The following is an 18,376-nucleotide window of genomic DNA, read 5'->3' as shown; positions in this document are numbered from 1 at the left end:
TCTACAAAGCCCAAAATATTTACTGTCTGAACCTGCACAGATGAAGTTTGCCAAGCCTTACTATAAGTGATGTTGCTCTCGGCAGCTATCATATCCAGAGGGACACAATGTGTGATTTCCCATGGTTTGTGATGTGAATTTTGATCATTCAGACAAAGAACTATTCTTTCCTGTAACCTATAAACAATCTGTGGGAAAGACATTTTAATATCATGCATATCTCATCAAAAATCTGTCCCTACCCCCACAGACTTAACATCTATTGAGGATTCTTTCCCAAACCAATTTTTACTACAGTTACGCAAAATGATGATTTTTCAATTCCAGCAATGCCAGTCAGCATTCTGTGTAAGAAACAGGTTTCGCCCCCTCCTCTGTCCGTTGGTGTGTCCATTATCTGTATAAGTTCACAAATTCCTATTGTTTCAAGTTTATAATTTACTACTTTCCTAAATTATTTTGATGCTCAAAGTATCCCAGATTTTACCAAACCCCTTCAAGCTGATTCCTATGTTCTTTTGACAGGACCTATCATTTTCGTGAGCACTTCCTTAATTTGATATAATAAGATATACCAAGTTCATCTTTTTTTTTCCTGCCACAACCCTAGAAAGAGCCATTTCTCCAAGGAGCCCTGCTTTCTCTTCTTGGTAATGTTATTAGAAACTGGATCTGAGAATATGGATGATCATTGTGCTCACTACCAAGGGGGTGTCTTGGCTTCGAGGCCCTTTCAGAAGAACCTACATCTGGAACTGTGAGCCTGCCTGCCCATTTGTCTGTCTGTCTACCTGCCTAATCACAAACTCTCACTGATACCTCCAATTCCAATCCACCAGGCAGGATTATTCCTTGCCTTCTCCATTTCATATTTGTACCTCCTGCTTTCTACCTTGAGAACTTTAGCTCACATTTTCTCATTTTTTTTTCAATCTGGCAATACACCAAAAATAATGTAGTACTGCTTCACCCAAACCTTCAAAGAACAAACCTAAAAAATCTGCTTGCACTTCTTCCCAAATAATGAGAACGTGTAACCAGATGCTGTGTTAAAAAGGCACGTGGATTAGTTCTGCTCTCCTGCTTTCAGTGTGATTGTGTTATTCATCTGAAACATGGTTGAGTTTTGTTTCAGTTTGCATTGTCCTGGAGTTTTCTTCCTTGTTGATTTTTTTTAAGCAGATAATCAATATGCTTCTAAAAATCAAAACTACTGAGAAGGATACTTTCACTTCCTACCCTTCCCACACCACTCTCCCCCATCTTCTGTAGGTAACCAACATCACTGTGTTCTAGTTTATCCTTCCAGTGTTCATTTCTGCTCATATAGGCAGGCATAAAAATATTTTCTGGAGGCGCCTGGGTGGCTCAGTCGGTTAAGTGTCCAAATCTTGCTTTCAGTTCAGGTCATGATCTCACGGTTTCATGAGTTAGAGCCCCACATCTGGCTCTGGGCTGGCAGCACGGAGACTGCTTGGGATTCTCTCTCTCCCCCTCTCTCCCCACTTGCGCTCTCTCTCTCTCAAAATAAAGAGATAAAGGATATTTTCTGATTTCCCCTACATTTCTCCACAAAAAGTAGCATGTGATATACACTTTTTTGCACTTGGTCACTTAACATATCCTGTAAATAAATCACTCCATATGATTTCAAAGAGTTCTTCATTCTTTTCGGCAACTGCATAGTATACCACAAATGTGGATGCACCATGCTTTCTTTATACGCCACTCTGTTATGTTTGCACTGAAGGAGTTTCCAAATAATGTCACAAGGAATAACTTTGTCCAAACCAAATTTTTTTAAATGTATTTTTGCATTTCTGGAGATACAACTGAAGCATGAATTCCTTGAAATGGAATTGGTATGCATTTTGTTAGATAAATAGGTGGGGGTTTGTTCCTACATTAGTGACTTTCAAGAATGGTTTATAGTTTTCTCTAAAGAAAGTTGAACATTTCTTGTCAAAAAAAATATGCACCTAAGTGATTTAGCTTCATTTTAGCTATTCCAAATGTATTTTCTCTTCCGTAGGTCTTCTAATTGCCTATTGTGTATAGCATACATGAAAAATATTGATTTTTGCATATTAATTTTATAACCTGTTACCTTGCTGAATTCTTTCATTGTTTTATTATTTCAGTTAGTCCTATTACTGTGTAAGGTTTTTCAGGAATTCTATTATCACCTGCAAATAGTTTAAGTTCTCCTTATCGAATTCCTATTCCTCTAATTGTTTCCTCTACTACCTCCAGAAAAATGTTCAATAGTTATGAAGACTTTGCGCACCCTTGTTTTGGTCTGGACCTTAACACAAATGCCTTTTTCTCCATATAAGATGCTGGCTTTGGGATTGAAATAGATAACATTTATTGTGTTCAAACATCCACTTCAATTTGTCATGGGTTTTAATTAGGAATGGGATTGTTTAGCATGGTCACTAGACCTACATTGTGAATTTTATTAATGCATTTCTCGAAAGTGAATCATCCTTGGAATCCTAATTATATATTCCACTTGATTATGGTGTATTATTTTCTTGGTGTGCAATGAAGTTCACTCATTTTAAGATTTTTTGTAGTGATACCTAAGAGAAAGCATTTTAATTCATTCTGAGTCATATAGGTCTATAATCTTCTATTTCTAAGATAACTGTATCAGGTTAAGTGGCGATGTTAAATTTCCTTTCTACAACAAATTTGTAAGTTTTCCTTCCTTTTCTAGTGCCTAAAACAATTTATGAGCACTGCTAAACTTAACCTATAACATCATCTAGGCCTGTTGATTTCTCTATTTTTTTTCCTATGGAAATTCATCTATATAAACTTTCTATCTCTACTGGGTTCAATTTTAGAAAACTGTTATTTTCTAAGAAATTATCCATTTCTTCTAAATTTTCAAATTTATTTGCATAGATGTAAAAAGTAGTCCTCTTTTTTTTTTTAATTTCCTCTTGGGGCACTAAGGTGGCTCAGAGGTCCGTTAAGTACCCAACTCTTGATTTGGGCTCAGGTCATTATCTTGCAGTTCCTGAGCTCCAGCCCTGTGTCAGGCTCTGTGTTGACAGTGCGGACCCAGCTTGGAATCCACTCTCTGTCTGCCCCCTCCCTGCTCTCTCTCTCAAAATAAATAAATAAACTTAAAAAAAAATCTTTACCAATATTATTTTCCCCTTGTCATTTCTTATTTTGTATATTTGCGGTTTCTCCCTAGTGGTTTATTTAATTATTTTTAAAAATAGAATTATAATCTATTAAATTGATTTATTGTCTTTCTGTTCTTACATCAATAATTTCTGATTTTATTTTTATTATTTGCTTTCTTGTACGTGTGTGTGTGTGTGTGTGTGTGTGTGTGTGTGTAGTTTGTTCTATTTTCTGCTTTTTGAGTTGGGACTGTGGTTCCCCTATTTTCATTCATATTAATAGAGTTGTTTAATGCTATAAATATTCCTCTGATAACTGTATAAATTTATCTCATAGACTCCTATATGTATTGATTTTACTGCCATTATTTTTCAGCAATTTTGTAACTAAAGCTTATATCTCCCCTTTCAACTATTAGAAAGGTTTTATTTAATATTCCCACTTTTGGGAATCTACTCATTTTCTTTTCATCCTAATATATGATCAACTCATTTTTTGTGAGTTTTCCAAAAGCACTTGAGAAGATAACATCGTCCATAATCAGGCTGTGTTTTTTGACATATAATCTTAACACCGCTTTATTGATTACGTTGTTTAGATTTTTTTTTTTTACCTTGTCTTACTTTCTGTCTTGTCGTAAAAAGTAATGTTTGAACTGTTTTGTAAAGACATTGGTGCTATCTACTTCTCTTTGCATTGCCTGTAGTTTCTGCTTTAAATAGCTGGCTGCTGGGCTATTGGGTACATAGATATTCTTCTATTACATATTATATCTTCATGTTGAATTGTGGTTTTTAATATAATAAGGTATTCTTGACTCATAATATTTTGATGGCCTGAATTCTACTTCCTCTGACATTAGGATCACAACCCTGCTATCTCATTGAATCCAATTATTGTGTTCAATAAAAGCTAAGAGCAGGCTCCAATGATGGTGCCTCCAGTTTTCTTTTATGCCTTCTTTATATGCAATAAAACACTCTGGGCACTGCAATAAGAAAGCTGAAAGTGACCATACATTTCATCCTAGCATCTCCCTTCCAAGCAACTTGTTTTCTTATTAGTTTTTTTTAGCATGGTTGGTAATAACTGATGAGCAATTAATTAATTTCTAGGATGATGAAACAGCAAAGTGTTTCAAAACGTAATAAAAATAAACACTAAGATCCTACAGTATATCTTAGATTTGTAAAAGCATCCAATAGATCCATCTGGTAATTGCACACAGAATATTTTATTCTATATTTTTTAAGTAAGTAAATGTTCTCTTTGTTCTCCCGAAGACTTCTAAAAAAGAATGGCATTTACGAAATAACAGTCTTCACAGAATGTTGGGTCTGCCCAAAAAAACAAAATTGGGACCAATCAACCTAAATGCAGACCAAGTTAAACAGCATCCTTTGACTCTTACAGGAGTCTAGGTTCTTTCTCTGCTTTCCCTTTTGCCTCACCCTCCTCCCATTTTTAGTTGCATTCTTTCTCGTTGGAAGGAAGACATAATATCTGCATATTAGTTGTCGCCTGACACCCCTACTGGTGTTTCAGTCTTAGCTCTAAAATTAAATACATGAAACTTTCTCCACCAGTCTTTTACCTGAAGTGTTCCCATTCATCTCTTTGTTAGATGAAGCTTATTCTCTAGGAGAGGGGTTGACAAATTACAGTCCACAGGCTAAATCCAGCCCAACAACTGTTTCTGTAAATCAAGTTTTATTGGAATACAGCCACACTCATTCATTTATGTATGTTACACCACTGCATGCGTACAGCTTCAATAGCAGAATGGAGTAGCGACAACAGAGATTGTGTGGCATACAAAGCCTAAATTGTTTACAATCTATGTACCTTTACAAAAAAGTCTGCACATTTCTACTCTACTACATTTCTCAGGTAAGGGCACAAATACACATAATCACCTGAGTTTTTCCATGTTCAAACAGTTTTTTCTATAACCTTCACACTTGAAGGACAGTTTGGCAAGATATAAAACCCTTAACCTACACTTATTTCCTTGACTTTCTTGAAAAATTTGCTCCTTGGTTGCCTTGATTTGTATGTTGCGTTTGAAAAATCTAATACTAAGCTAATCTCTTATCCTTATAAGATATTTTATCTTTCTGCCTGAAAATCCTGAGGATTTATCTTTTAATATATGGTATTTTTATCAAGGTGTCTCAAAATTGTTGCTGTGGATGAATTTAACCAGATACCCAACCCAAAAGCTCATAAACAGGAGAATGGATAAAGGAATGATGATAGAGTCATATAATGAAACACAGAATGCAAAGGCATTAAGTACAGTAATACGCAAAAACATAGATGAATCTTGGTAATACAGTGGTGAATGAAATAGAAGAAAGCCTCAGAAAACTGTATAAATATTATTTCCTTTTTTTTTTAAAGAAATAAGGACTCTCCTTTTTTCATTTTTTTTTTTAATGTTTATTTATTTACTTTTGAGAGGCAGAGACAGAGCACAAGCTGGGGAGGGACAGAGAGAGAGGGAGACACAGAATCCTCAGCAGGCTCCAAGCTCCAGCACAGAGCCGGACGCAGGGCTCAAACCCACAGATCGTGAGATCATGACCCGAGCCGAGGTCGGACGCCCAACCGACTGAGCCACCCAGGCACCCCAAAATATTATTTCCTTTTTACAAAACTCTAAACCAAGGAAGCAAAACAATATGCAATATAAGTATACATGTATAAAAAGCTATTTTTAAGAACAAATCCATAAAAAGAAATTCTAGATTTTGGAATAGTGGAGAAGCAGAAAACTTTTTAAAAATTCAGTAATTTTTTAAGGAATATGATTATAATGTGAAAACTTGAAGGACTATAAGAAATGGTTATGTTTTTTAATAAATATCCTCTTATTGGGGCACCTGGGTGGCTCAGGTGGCTAAGCGTCCGACTTCAGCTCAGGTCACGATCTCACAGTTCGTGAGTTCGAGCCCAATGTTGGGCTCTGTGCTGCCACCTGAAACCCTGGAGCCTCCTTCGGATTCTGTGTCTCCCTCTCTCTCTGCCCCTCCCCTGCTCATGCTCTGTCTCTCTGTGTCTCAAAAATAAATAAAAACATTAAAAAAATTTTTTTTAAGCTCGGCTAATAGACTTTAAATAACAGTAAGGAAATACATAGATACAACTTTTAAAGAGTATGTGTTCAAAACCCTATTCATTCATCCAAATACTTACCAAGCACTTAATACCTGGCACTTTACTGGAAAGCACACATAAAGAGAGGCGTACGGCAGGATTCCTGCTCTAAAATTAACTTCTCAGAAGCATGTAAGTACAAATATAAAGCAGTATATATGTCACATTCATTTATAAACAAAGAGAGGAATTTAGAGGAAAATTAAACCACTTCCAAAAAATGAAAAATGCAGTGAATATAGCTGTGGAATAAGAGTCTCTTCACCATTATACATATATAAAGGCCACCTTCACATTGTTACTTAAAAGTCTAGGGAGCATTTACTGCAAGCCAATCTCTTCATTACGCATTTTCCTGACTTTTCCAATAATTCTGTGCATAAAGCTTGCTGGTTACTGTCACTGTCACTCCTGACAGCTCAACATCACTTTTAGAAGCTGTGCTCCAGGGCGTCCTCATGGAAAATTTTCTGCCAGATCTACTTGTGTGTGGCCCACATAAGCTATTTTCTCAAGTATTCTATTGTTATACATCTATGCACAATTTTCATATAAAAGACACCACCCTGAGTGAAACGTATCTTCAGCTAAAGGGTGGATTGTTTTTGGAGACACAAACCACAGGACTCATCAACTAACAAGAAGTTTAAAAGTTAAAGAAGGAAATTTCAAAGATGAAGTGTTAATTTGAAAACTCCATCACTCCTGTGGTTTTTGGCTTTACTAGTGGACACTTTCATGGACACCTTCTCATGCTGGCATTACTTCTCAACTCCTCAAACAGTGTTACTTGCGTTTTCCCAAATAAAACTCTTTCACCTGAATCCTTGTTTAACAGTCTGCTTCCAGGAAAACCCAAGTTTAAAAAGATCCTGTATTTCCTGCCTTCCTGCTAACTTCTTTGCTCCCCTTTACAAGTAAATTTCCTTGAAAGAGTTGACTTCGCCTATTGTTTCCAGTTCCACTCTCCCTCCCTCCTAAATCCAATCCAGTCAGGCTTTTACTACCCTCCCCTCACTGCATAAAAAGTGTTCTTGGCAAAATCACCTATCACCTGCACAGTACTAAAGTTAATGGCCAATCCTTAGAAATCATTTTCCTTGAGCCATCAGCAGAGTAACATTTGGCAAGGTTGATTACTTTTCTGTAATAATCTTTTTGGCTTCTAGTTCACAACACCATTTTTCCTTGCTCATTTTCTTCTCCTTCTTATGGAACACCATAGGGCCCAATCCTTTTCTTCTTTCTATCTATACCCATTTCCTTAGTGATCTGATCCAGTCTCGTGCCTTTAAATACCATCTACATTCTACGAGTTCCCAACTTTACATCTCCAGCCCAGATCTCTCTGTAGTCTACTTTAATGTCTAATGGATATCTCACTTATATATAACATATCCAAACTAAACTCCTGACCTTCAAACCACCTTCACCTCAAACCTGCTTCACAATCTTCTACATTCATTACGGCATTCATCTTTCCAGCTGCTCAGACCAAAAACATTGGAATCATCCTTGTCTCTTTCCTCTCTTTGATCTCAGACTTTACATCCAAACCCTCAGCAAATACTATTATTTCTACTTTTAAAACATATAGATCAAATTAACTAATTCTCATCATCTCCAGTACTACCACCCTGATCTAAGCCACCTCACTGCTCACATTACTGTAACAACTCCCTCACTGGCCTCCTTGCTTCTGTCTTTCCTCCCTAGAGTTTATTTTCAACACAGACAAAATGATGCAAGACAAAATGATGCATTTAAAAGTATGCCATTGCTCTGCTCAAAATCTTGCAATGTCTCTCCATTTAACTCAAGAAAAAAACAAAGGCAAGGCAAAAACCCAAAAATCTTGCTTCCTAATTACTTCTCTAACCCCCTCTGTTCATTTTCACTTTCTATACTCTCTTCTCCAGTCTCTTTACTGTTCCTTAGACATGCTCTGCGTGTTCTTGCCTTTACACTAGCGGCTCCTGCTTCCAGAGAACACTCTTCCCCCAGATATCCACAGAGCAAAATCCTTCACTTCCTTCAATTCTTTGCTTAAAACTCATGTTTTCAGTGAGATCTACCCTGGCCTTCCTATTTTGTAACCACCTCCCACCCTCAGTATCCTCAATCCCCTGATCCTGCTCTATTTTTATAAAACTTACTATCTTCAAACACATCATAAGCATCCATGCCTATAGTATTTACTTTTTATTGTCTGCATCATCCTGCTCGAAATAAGTTCAAGCAGAGGTAAGGGAAAATACCTGATTCATCACTTGTTGATATGCATTATTGCATATGTCTGAAACCAAGTGGAAACAAAATCTGCTCCTATAAACTACAACATCAACCCAATGTCTAGAGGTGTTCCTTAGCTCAAAACTCCAAAAAAGTCTTAAAATAGCAGTGATAATACCTACAGTCTCAGCAGTTTAAAAATATCCTCTAGTATCTTAGATTTTTTAATGCTAATCTATAATGATCCAATTCAGGTAATTAAAGATAAATTAAGTAAATGGTCTCTTCGTTCTAAATTATATTACAAAACTCTCAAAGAAGAGTCACAGTACTAAGCACAAAACCAGAAATATGTTGTAATCATTTGCAATATTATTAAAAGTTGAATAAGGGTTGTTCTGAAGTATGTTAACTGGGAGTTTTTTCTGTTTTTAAAATTTCTACATAAAGATGAGATTAAAATGCTTAAAAGTATATTTCAGTGGCACCTGGATAACTCGGTCAGTTAAGCATCCAACTTCAGCTCAGATCATGATCTCACAGTTCATAGGTTCGAGCCCTGCATCAGGTTCTGTGCTGACAGCTCAGAGCCTGGAGCCTGCTTCAGATTCTGTGTCTTTCTCTCTCTCTCTCTGCCCCTCTCAAAAACAAATAAATTTAAAAAAAAAATTTAGGGGCACCTAGGTGGCTCAGTCAGTTAAGCGTCCAACTTCAGCTCAGGCCATGATCTCGTGGTTCGTGAGTTCAAGCCCCACATCGGGCTCTGTGCTGACAGCTCGGAGCCTGAAGCCTGCTTCAGATTCTGTGTCTCCCTCTCTCTCTGCCCCTCCCCCACTCACATTCTGTCTCTGTCTCTGTCTCTCTCTCTCAAAAATAAATAAACATTAAAAATTTTTTTAATTTAAAGAGAGTATATTTCTGAGCAAATTTTTATCTAGCAAAATACCCTCTTTTTGGTAAATACTCTGCTTAATGTCAGCTTTGTTTTCAGTTACCCTCACCACAATGCTGGTTAAAGAGATAGTCCCATCTTTAACACAAACATATTTTTTTCCTTGGTTTTCTAGAAGCTTTAAATTTGTAAGGAGAGTCAGAGAAAATCCAACCTACATTTGGGTGCCTGATGCCATTAAAATCAGTCGGGAAAACAGAGCCTAAACTGACATCACAGTAGTAGTAATTCCCACTTAAGATCTGAAAAAAACAAAAATAAAAATAAAAATTCTCTCTGTGGAAATAAGTATTCACTTATAACTAAGATGATGAATTATCCCATTATTTATGTTCAAAGTAGCCATACTTTAATACAGTATCACTCCCTAAAGTAGCACTTTTCTATGACATATAGAACAATTATTCTAACATCTTTAAACTAAACTTACCCATTGTTTTTATATTCTTTTATTTGTAAGTACTTTTCAAAGTGAAAGTACTTAGATTATTTTTTGGTGCCACATACTTTCAATAAGCGATGAATTCAAAATGCATAGGGTAAAGTAATACATTAATTTTATTGTTATTATTAAGATATAATTTTTACAGAAAAGTTGATGAGTTTTACTTTGTACTTAATTCACAGAACTGCTCATAATTCATCTATTATTCTTATAATACTCATAAATCATGTATTCCTCCCATATCCATCTTATACTATATTTATAAGTGTGCCTGACAGGTAATGCAATTAATAAAACAAAAATCAAACCAAAAGTACCCTGTGGAAAAATTTACTTATAAATAGTATTTTTGTTATAGACTAAACCAAAAGAACCCTAATAGTTAAAATTTTACCAAAACTACAAGTGAAATTTTTAATCAAACTCTTCCAAATGAAAACAAAAACCTACCAGCCAATGAATTTATCCATTAACAACCTATATCAACATTTACCACACACAGAAGATTAGAATAAATCTGACGTGCCTTCTTACTTATCTCCCTGGAAAGTATAATCACCACTATGTCTCATAGCTGAATGAATTTATTGTTAAATAAGGGGAAGTATGAAAAAAATAATGTATTCTATGAACTGCAAAGTATACTCAGTAGGGAGGCAGAGTACGGAAGACATGTACCAACTGGGTAATCTAGGAATTTGGTTTTAATGGCTGATACTAAAGGTAAGCCCAGGTAATTACCGAATCAGAGGTTCTACATAAAATCAGGGTTATATCCTCAATGAAAAGAGATCTTTCAGATCTCTGAAAGAGAGATTTAAAGAAAAATTGACAGGGGCACCCAGGAGGCTCATTTGGCTCATTAAGCATCCGGCTCTTGACTTTGGCTCAGGTCCTGATCTCACAGTTCATGAGTTCGAGCCCCGCATCGGGCTCTGAGCTGACAGTGCAGAACCTGTAGGAATTCTCTCTCTCTTTCTGCCCCTCCCCTACTTGTGTGCTCTGTCTCTATCTCTCTCAAAATAAATAAACTAAAAAAAAAAAGTTTTTAATTAAAAAAATTAATTTAAAAAAGTGGGATTTTTAAAAATGTTTTTATTTATTTTTGAGATAGACAGAGCGTGAGTGGGGGAGGAGGAGAGAGAGAGAGACATAGAATCCAAAGCAAGGTCCAGGCTCTGAGCTGTCAGCACAGAGCCCAACACAGGGCTCGAACCTGCAAACCATGAGATCATGACCTGAGCCGAAGTCGGACGCTTAACTGACTGAGCCACCCAGGTGCCCCAAAAAAGTGTTTTTTTTTTCAAATCTGCTCTGCAGAGGCAGCCAGAAAATGTCTATTTCAGCCTTGATTCTATGTGAAAAATAAAAACAGCTTCCCTTGGACACTTTTGGTCCTAAACTAGACATCGTGTCACTCTGGGCATGAATTCACCCTACACATAAGGTCCCAAAAAAAATGCATGCCAAAATTTTAATTTAATTTGGACCAAGGTCAATAGGTCCCCAGAAGCACACATTCTCTCTAGAGCAGGGGTGGGCAATCTAAGACCCAAGGGAGCCCAATCTGGAACAAAGCCATGCTCCTTTGTGTATGTGTTGTCTGTGGCTGCTTTCATGCTTTAACAGAATTGCCTAGTTGTGATAAAGACCATATGGCCCACAAGCCTAAAATATTTACTATCTGGCCCTTTACAGAAAAGACTAAGACCCTAGTATAAAATACTGATAATAAGGTCAAATGTATTTAAAACAAAACAAGATGAATTAAAACAGTGGAAAACAGTAGCCTGTAAACCAGAGGTTGATCAAAGGGTAAAAGTACTGGTTAACTTCAGATTCATTTTTTAAAACTTTAAAAATCAAAACCTCTGGATCAAGTAGAAGTACAGTGATAGTTTAAGTCTGAAACTTCCCATTATCCTCAGAGAAGGTGTATAAAAAAATAAGGAAAACATGAAAGTGAAAGAAAAAGAAAATTAAAAATCCAGAGAAACCATGAATGAAAGAAAGAAAACTACAAATCAGGTGTGAATATGCAAAAAGCAAGTGAAACCAAGAGAGTCACATGGAAGAGGTCACACGCATGCAGAAGAGAAACACAGGGTGTGGACGAAGCCTACTGGTGGCAGACCTCAAAAATTACCACGCTCCTTCCCACCAAAAATTGCCTTGACTCTCCCTAAACATAAAAAGAGCCATAACTAAAAACAAGAAGACAACAGAGTGACACAAAATGTACAAAAACCAGATGGAATCACAAAGCAAAATCCAACTTTTTCTCGTACACAAGAGATACATTTAAAACAAAGTGGTTCTGAAAGGTTGACAAGAATGAAAGGAAGGGCAAAAGTTTACCAGGAAAAGGCTAAAGCCCTTCCCGCAAAAAACAAGAGCCATGAAATTAATATCACACAAGGTAGAAACCAAGTCAAAAACAGTAAACAAGCGATTTATAATATTACAAGATACAACTTGCAACTTTCATAAAGCATAAATTCCAGAATATACAAGGAGAAATAGGCAAAAATAAACTAACATTTTTAGACTTTAATTCAATTTTCAGAGCATGACAGATAAAGTACAAAAAAAAAAAAGGAAGGAAGGAATCTAAGTTCCAAACATATAAATGATATAGATTAGATACAGATATAGATATATCAAATGCCATACCTTGATATTATAAGATTTACCTCCTTTTCAAGTGCCTATAAAATTTGAAAACTAGCCCACAAAAAAAAATCTCAATAAATTACAAAAAGTAGAAACAACACTTAACAACATTCCCTGAATACCATAATGAAACCAAAAGTTAATAACAAAATCAAAAACCAAAACAAGCTTTCTGCATAGAAAATTTGTAACTCTTGCTTAAACAACTCTTAGGCTCCTCTAAAAAATGCAATGATAGCACATCCGTTTCAATGCCACCATGAGCTGTTATGGCAATAATGTGTTACACAGCAGTTTATTCAATGCAGCATTGCTTATTAACCATTACACTCCAAAATGTTCCCATCAGCAGACATTCTCTTTAGATTTCTCCTATTTTCACAGTAAAATAAGAGGTAAAGTCATCAGCTGAGGCTAATCATGGAGAAGGGAGTGACTGGAAGTTTGAAGAGAGGGAAATGTATGACATAGTCAACTTGGAGAGTTGGAGGAGAGACTGATTATGAACTTAAAGCTGGCTAATGTTAGAAGTACAGGTAAGAGAGTGATAGTGAAAATCTGATAGGTTTGATGGACTAAAGGCTCTATTAAGGCTGGAGAACTGTCAGACTTTGGGTACTAGAAGGAGTAAGCTGGAAAGACCAGTGGCATTTTAGAGGAAGATATCTAAAATAGAAATTATGGGATTCACTGAGGTATAGGTCAAGAGTACGACAAAGGGAGAGTGTGATTCAACCAGGATGGAAAACAAGATTTCTGAAAGACAGATTTAAAAAAAAAAAAAAAAAGTTGACAGGGGCACCCAGGAGGCTCATTTGGCTCATTAAGCATCCGGCTCTTGACTTTGGCTCAGGTCATGATCTCACAGTTCATCAGTTCGAGCCCCGCATCGGGCTCTGAGCTGACAGTGTGGAACCTGCTAGGAATTCTCTGTCTCTGTCTCTCTCCATCTCTTTCTGCCCCTCCCCTACTTGTGTGCTCTGTCTCTATCTCTCTCAAAATAAATAAATAAACTAAAAAATTTTTTTTAATTAATTAATTAAAAAATTATTTTTAAAACTGAGAGTCTAAGTATTAGAAGTATTTAAGTGGATACTGAAATCAGAAAAATATTTGGCTAGGGGCACCTGAGTGGCTCAGTCAGTTAAGCATTCCACTTCGGCTCAGGTCATGATCTCACAGTTCATTAGTTCAAGCCCTGCATTGGAGCCTGCTTCAGATTCTGTTTCTCCCCTCTGCCCCTTTCCCACGCGCTCTCTCTCTCTCTCCTCTCAAAAATAAATAAAAACATTAAAAAATTTTAAAATAAAAAGAAAATTATTTGGCTAATGTATGCAGGACATAATGATAATGAGCCACAAGCTGTATTTTTTGAGGAATACAACACAGTGATCTGAGGAGTGAACAGAGTGAAGAAGAAGTAACAGGTGGCACAGTCTGATGCGAAGCTGAGTGGTTTAGAAGAGGAAGGAGTTTAAAGAGAGTAAAATGGCACCAAGGAGTAAGAAGGATACATAATCATTCTCCACCCAACTGCAGTGGGGGACATATAAACAGACCACCTGAGAAAGGACTGCAGGGGGAGAGACAAGAGTATTTGCAAAGGGAGGCTTCTTCTGAGCACATTAAGGGCTCTCTTGTTGATTTGCAAGCGAGATTTCTCATTAACATTACACAAGGACTCTAAATAGTTGGATATAGTTGTCTATAGACAAAAGAGCCAAAAACTTGAGTTCATAATACTGACCAGAGCTAGAAATGGAATATGTTCTTCAAACAGGGATCATAAAGTATTTGTAGGCAATTTTTTTAATCTTATAAGAGTCTGAAAATGTCACAGAGAATTCAAAAAAATAATAAAGTACCAGAAAAACAAAGGAGAGTACAAAAAGTCATAGGTAGATCACTTCAGTCACCTTCACCTACCAGATAATGATCTCTTATAAAAGCCAACAGATTATCCTCGGGAAGCTTACTTTAAAAGAATAATACACAGATAGAGATATTGCAGTAAGATTAGAAACAGAACTCTGAAAAATAAAAATCCTGAAATCATGGACTGCATAGTAAAGAGACTAGGTTAGTTTTAGTTCTTACTCATAAGTAAAATCCAAAGAAATAGCACCATCTGTTGGAACTTCTCATATTTATAAATATTCTCAATTCTTGAAAAATGAGGGACTGGTATGTAACATTTCTCCACTTTAGGCTAAGAAGATAAATATTAAAAAACCAAAGCTAACACAAAATGAAAAGGTTTATATTAAAAAGTTTTCAATCTTAGCTAATAATTCTGATTTCAAATAACTCACTATTTGGCTAAATTCATATGAAGATTTTATTAAAGATAAAAATATTGCCAACTAATAAAGAAAAGTATATAGTTGCATTTTCAAAGTAACTCACAGATATGGTATTCCTGTATGCTGCTTGTATAACCATATATTGCAGAATATCCAAATATTACGATCATGACAACATCTCTAGTATCCAGCTCCATAATGTGAGCTGAATGTCCCTCCACAGCGTACTGCTGACCATGTCCAAGAACAGTAGGGGTTTTTGTACTCCATGACTGACTATGTATGTTAAAAACCCATAATTCATCTGTGACATTGCCATCATTTGTTTCAATTCTGCCTCCATACATAAAGATGTTTTCCTGTAAATTAAAAAAACATGTATTAATAAACAAAATAGTCATACCTCAGCAATATATATTAATTAAAAATAAAGGCTCAACTTAAACTTTAGTAATCCTAACTCACAACACGTATAAAGTACAGTTCTTATTTATAAAAAGTCAAATGAGAATCAATGTTTTTATTTACAAGAAGAAGGGGCAATGCTTTTACTTACAAGAAGAAGGGGGAAAAAAACCTACATTTTCAAAAAGTTATCTTAAGATACTTTATTTAAAACAGCTATATTATATAGTCAAATTAACCATGTATAATTATCTTAGTTGTTGAGTCCCTAGTTCTTCAAATTTTACCATCTATGTGTATTGCTTTGTGCTACTGTCATTCACTGTTTTCATCAAGTACTGTCCAAAAAGGAAGATCACACTATGATCTGGTAGGTCCACTATGTGGAGCCCATTATTGTTACTTCTCATGGCTATGGACAGATACTTTATAGCACTTATAAATTATACAAATAAATTCAACCACCTATGATTGAAATGAGTGACACACAAATGATATACAACATTACTATTTCCATAACCTAGGAACATAAAGGAATTTCATCAACCTAATAAAGAGCATCTAAGAAAAATACACAGCTAATATTAATACTTAATGGTGAAAGACTGATGCTTTCCCACTAAGGTCAGGAACAAGACAAAGATGCCCAATTTGCCACTTATATTCAACACTGCAGTGGAGGTATTAGCCAAAGCAAAGAAACAAAAAAAATGAACAAAGGCATCCACATTGGAAAAGAAGTAAAATATTTCTGTTCATACATTATATGAACTTGTATACAGACAATCCTAATAAATAAAAAATAATAATTAGAAAAAAATGTTAGAGCTAATAAATGAATTCAGTAACACTGCAGAATACAAAATCAACGTACAAAAAAAAATCTATTATATTTATATACGCTTTATATGAACAATCCAGGGGCGCCTGGGTGGCTCGGTCGGTTAAGCAACCAACTTCAGCTCAGGTCATTATGTCACGGTTTACAAGTTCAAGCCCTGGTTGGGCTCTGTGCGGACAGCTCAGAGCCTGGAGCCTGCTTCAGTTTCTGTGTCTCCCTCTTTCTGTGTTCCCCCTCCCCCCACTCATGTTCTGTCTCTCTCTCAAAAATAAAAAAAATAAAAAAACATTAAAAATATTTTTTTAAAAATTGTGATTGATAAAAATTTGTCTTAGTAAATAAATCATAAACATTTTTAAAAAATGAACAATCCAGAACTGAAACTATGTAAACAATTCCATTTACAAAAGCATCAAAAAGAAAATACTTAGAAATAAATTTAACAAAAGAAATTACAAACTTATTTTTACAGATTTTATCTTGAAGTAATCTCTATACCCAGTGTGGGGCTCGAACTCACAACCCGAAGATCAAGAGTCACACACTCCACTGACTGAGCCAGGCAGGCACCTTAAAAGAAATTACAAATTTAAACTCTGAGGGGCGCCTGGGTAGCTCAGTTGGTTGAGTGACCGACTTTGGCTCAGGTCATGATCTCACGGGTCCGTGAGTTTGAGCCCCACGTTGGGCTCTGTGCTGCCAGCTCGGAGCCTGGAGCCTGCTTCTGATTCTGTGTCTCCCTCTCTCTCTGTCCCTCCCCAACGCATGCTCTGTCTCTCTCTGTCTCAGAAAATAAACATTAAAAAAAAATTGTTTTTAAAAAGAAAACAAACAAATTTAAACTCTGAAAGCTACAAAGCATTGTTGAAAATAATCTTTAAAGATCTAAATGAATGGGAAGATATCTCATGTTCATAGATCAAAAACTTAATGTAGTTAAGATGGCAATCTACACATTCAGTGCAATCTTTACCGAAATCCTGGAGGGCTTCTTTGTAGAAACTGACAAGTTGATTCCAAAAGTCACATGCAATTGCAAAGAACCCAAAATATCCAAACAATCTTAAAAAAGAAGGGGTGCCTCGGTTAAGCGTCTGACTTCAGCTCAGGTCATGATCTCACAGCTAGTGGGTTCAAGCCCTGCACCAGGCTCTGAGCTGTCAGCATTTCCCTCTCTCTCTGATCCTGTCTCTCCCTCTCTCTCTCTCTCTCTACTCCTCCCCTACTTGCACTGTCTCTCAAAAAATGAATAAACGTTTAAAAAAAAAACTTTTTTAAAGAATATAATTGGAGGACTCACACTTTTTGATTTCAAAACTTACTATGAAGGAAAAGTAATCAAGACAGTATGCTACAGGCATAAAGTCAGGCATATAAGTCAATAGAAATGAGAGTCCAGAAATAAATCCATACATCTAAAGTCAAGTGATGCTTGGCAAGAGGGCCAATACCATTCAGGGAGAAAGAATAGCCTCTTCAACAAATGGTATAAAGAGAAATAGTCAACATGAAAAAGAGCGAACTTGAACCCTTACTGCATACCATGTACAAAACCTAACTCAAAATGGATCAAAAAAAAAAAAAAAAAAAGACATAAATGTAAGCGCCAAACCATAAAACTCTTGAAAGAAACATGAGGTAAATCTTCATAACCTTGGATTTGGTAAATGGATTCTTAAATATAACAACAAAACACAAGCAACCAAAGTTAAACAATAATAAATTGGATTTCATAAAAATTAAAAAACTTTTAGGTTTCAAAAGACACTGCTCACAAAGGAAAAATATCTGCAAATGATGTATCTGATAAGGAACTTGCACCTAGAATATATAAATAACTCTCACTTCTCAATAATAAAAAAACAAATAACGCAATTAAAAATGGGCAAAGGACCTGAATATACATTTCTCCACAGACCACACAAATAGGCAATAAGCACACGAAAAGATGACCCACATCATTAGTCAACAGAGAAACAGAAATCAAAACAAAACGAGACACCACTTCACAATGACGAGGATGGCCATGATCAAAATGGTATCAAATAACCAGTGTTAGCAAGGATGTGGAATAACTGGAACCTTCATATATGGCTAGTAGAAACGTAAAATGATACAGCCACGTTGGAAAACAGTTTGGCAATTCCTCAAAAAATTAAATAGAGAGTTATTATTTGGCCCAGCAATTCCCAAGCCTATGTATATACCCAAGAGAAATACAA

At 35.9% G+C, this 18,376-nt stretch overlaps 1 protein-coding gene across 5 annotated transcripts in view; it reads right to left on the bottom strand.

The window, feature by feature from the left end:
* ATRNL1 (attractin like 1) overlaps positions 1-18,376 on the bottom strand; it is a 757,637-nt gene that overhangs the window by 674,632 nt on the left and 64,629 nt on the right. For all 5 annotated transcript variants that reach the window (XM_042960329.1, XM_042960330.1, XM_042960331.1 and 2 more), the window contains exon 8: positions 15,012-15,267. In XM_042960329.1, the coding sequence (XP_042816263.1) occupies positions 15,012-15,267 (256 nt within the window). The remainder of the gene's footprint in view (positions 1-15,011; positions 15,268-18,376) is intronic.

Source organism: Panthera tigris, chromosome D2, assembly GCF_018350195.1.
Source record: "Panthera tigris isolate Pti1 chromosome D2, P.tigris_Pti1_mat1.1, whole genome shotgun sequence".
NCBI lineage: Eukaryota > Metazoa > Chordata > Mammalia > Carnivora > Felidae > Panthera > Panthera tigris.
The sequence above is the reverse complement of the archived record's forward strand: the minus strand, read 5'-3'. Positions and strand labels throughout refer to the sequence as shown.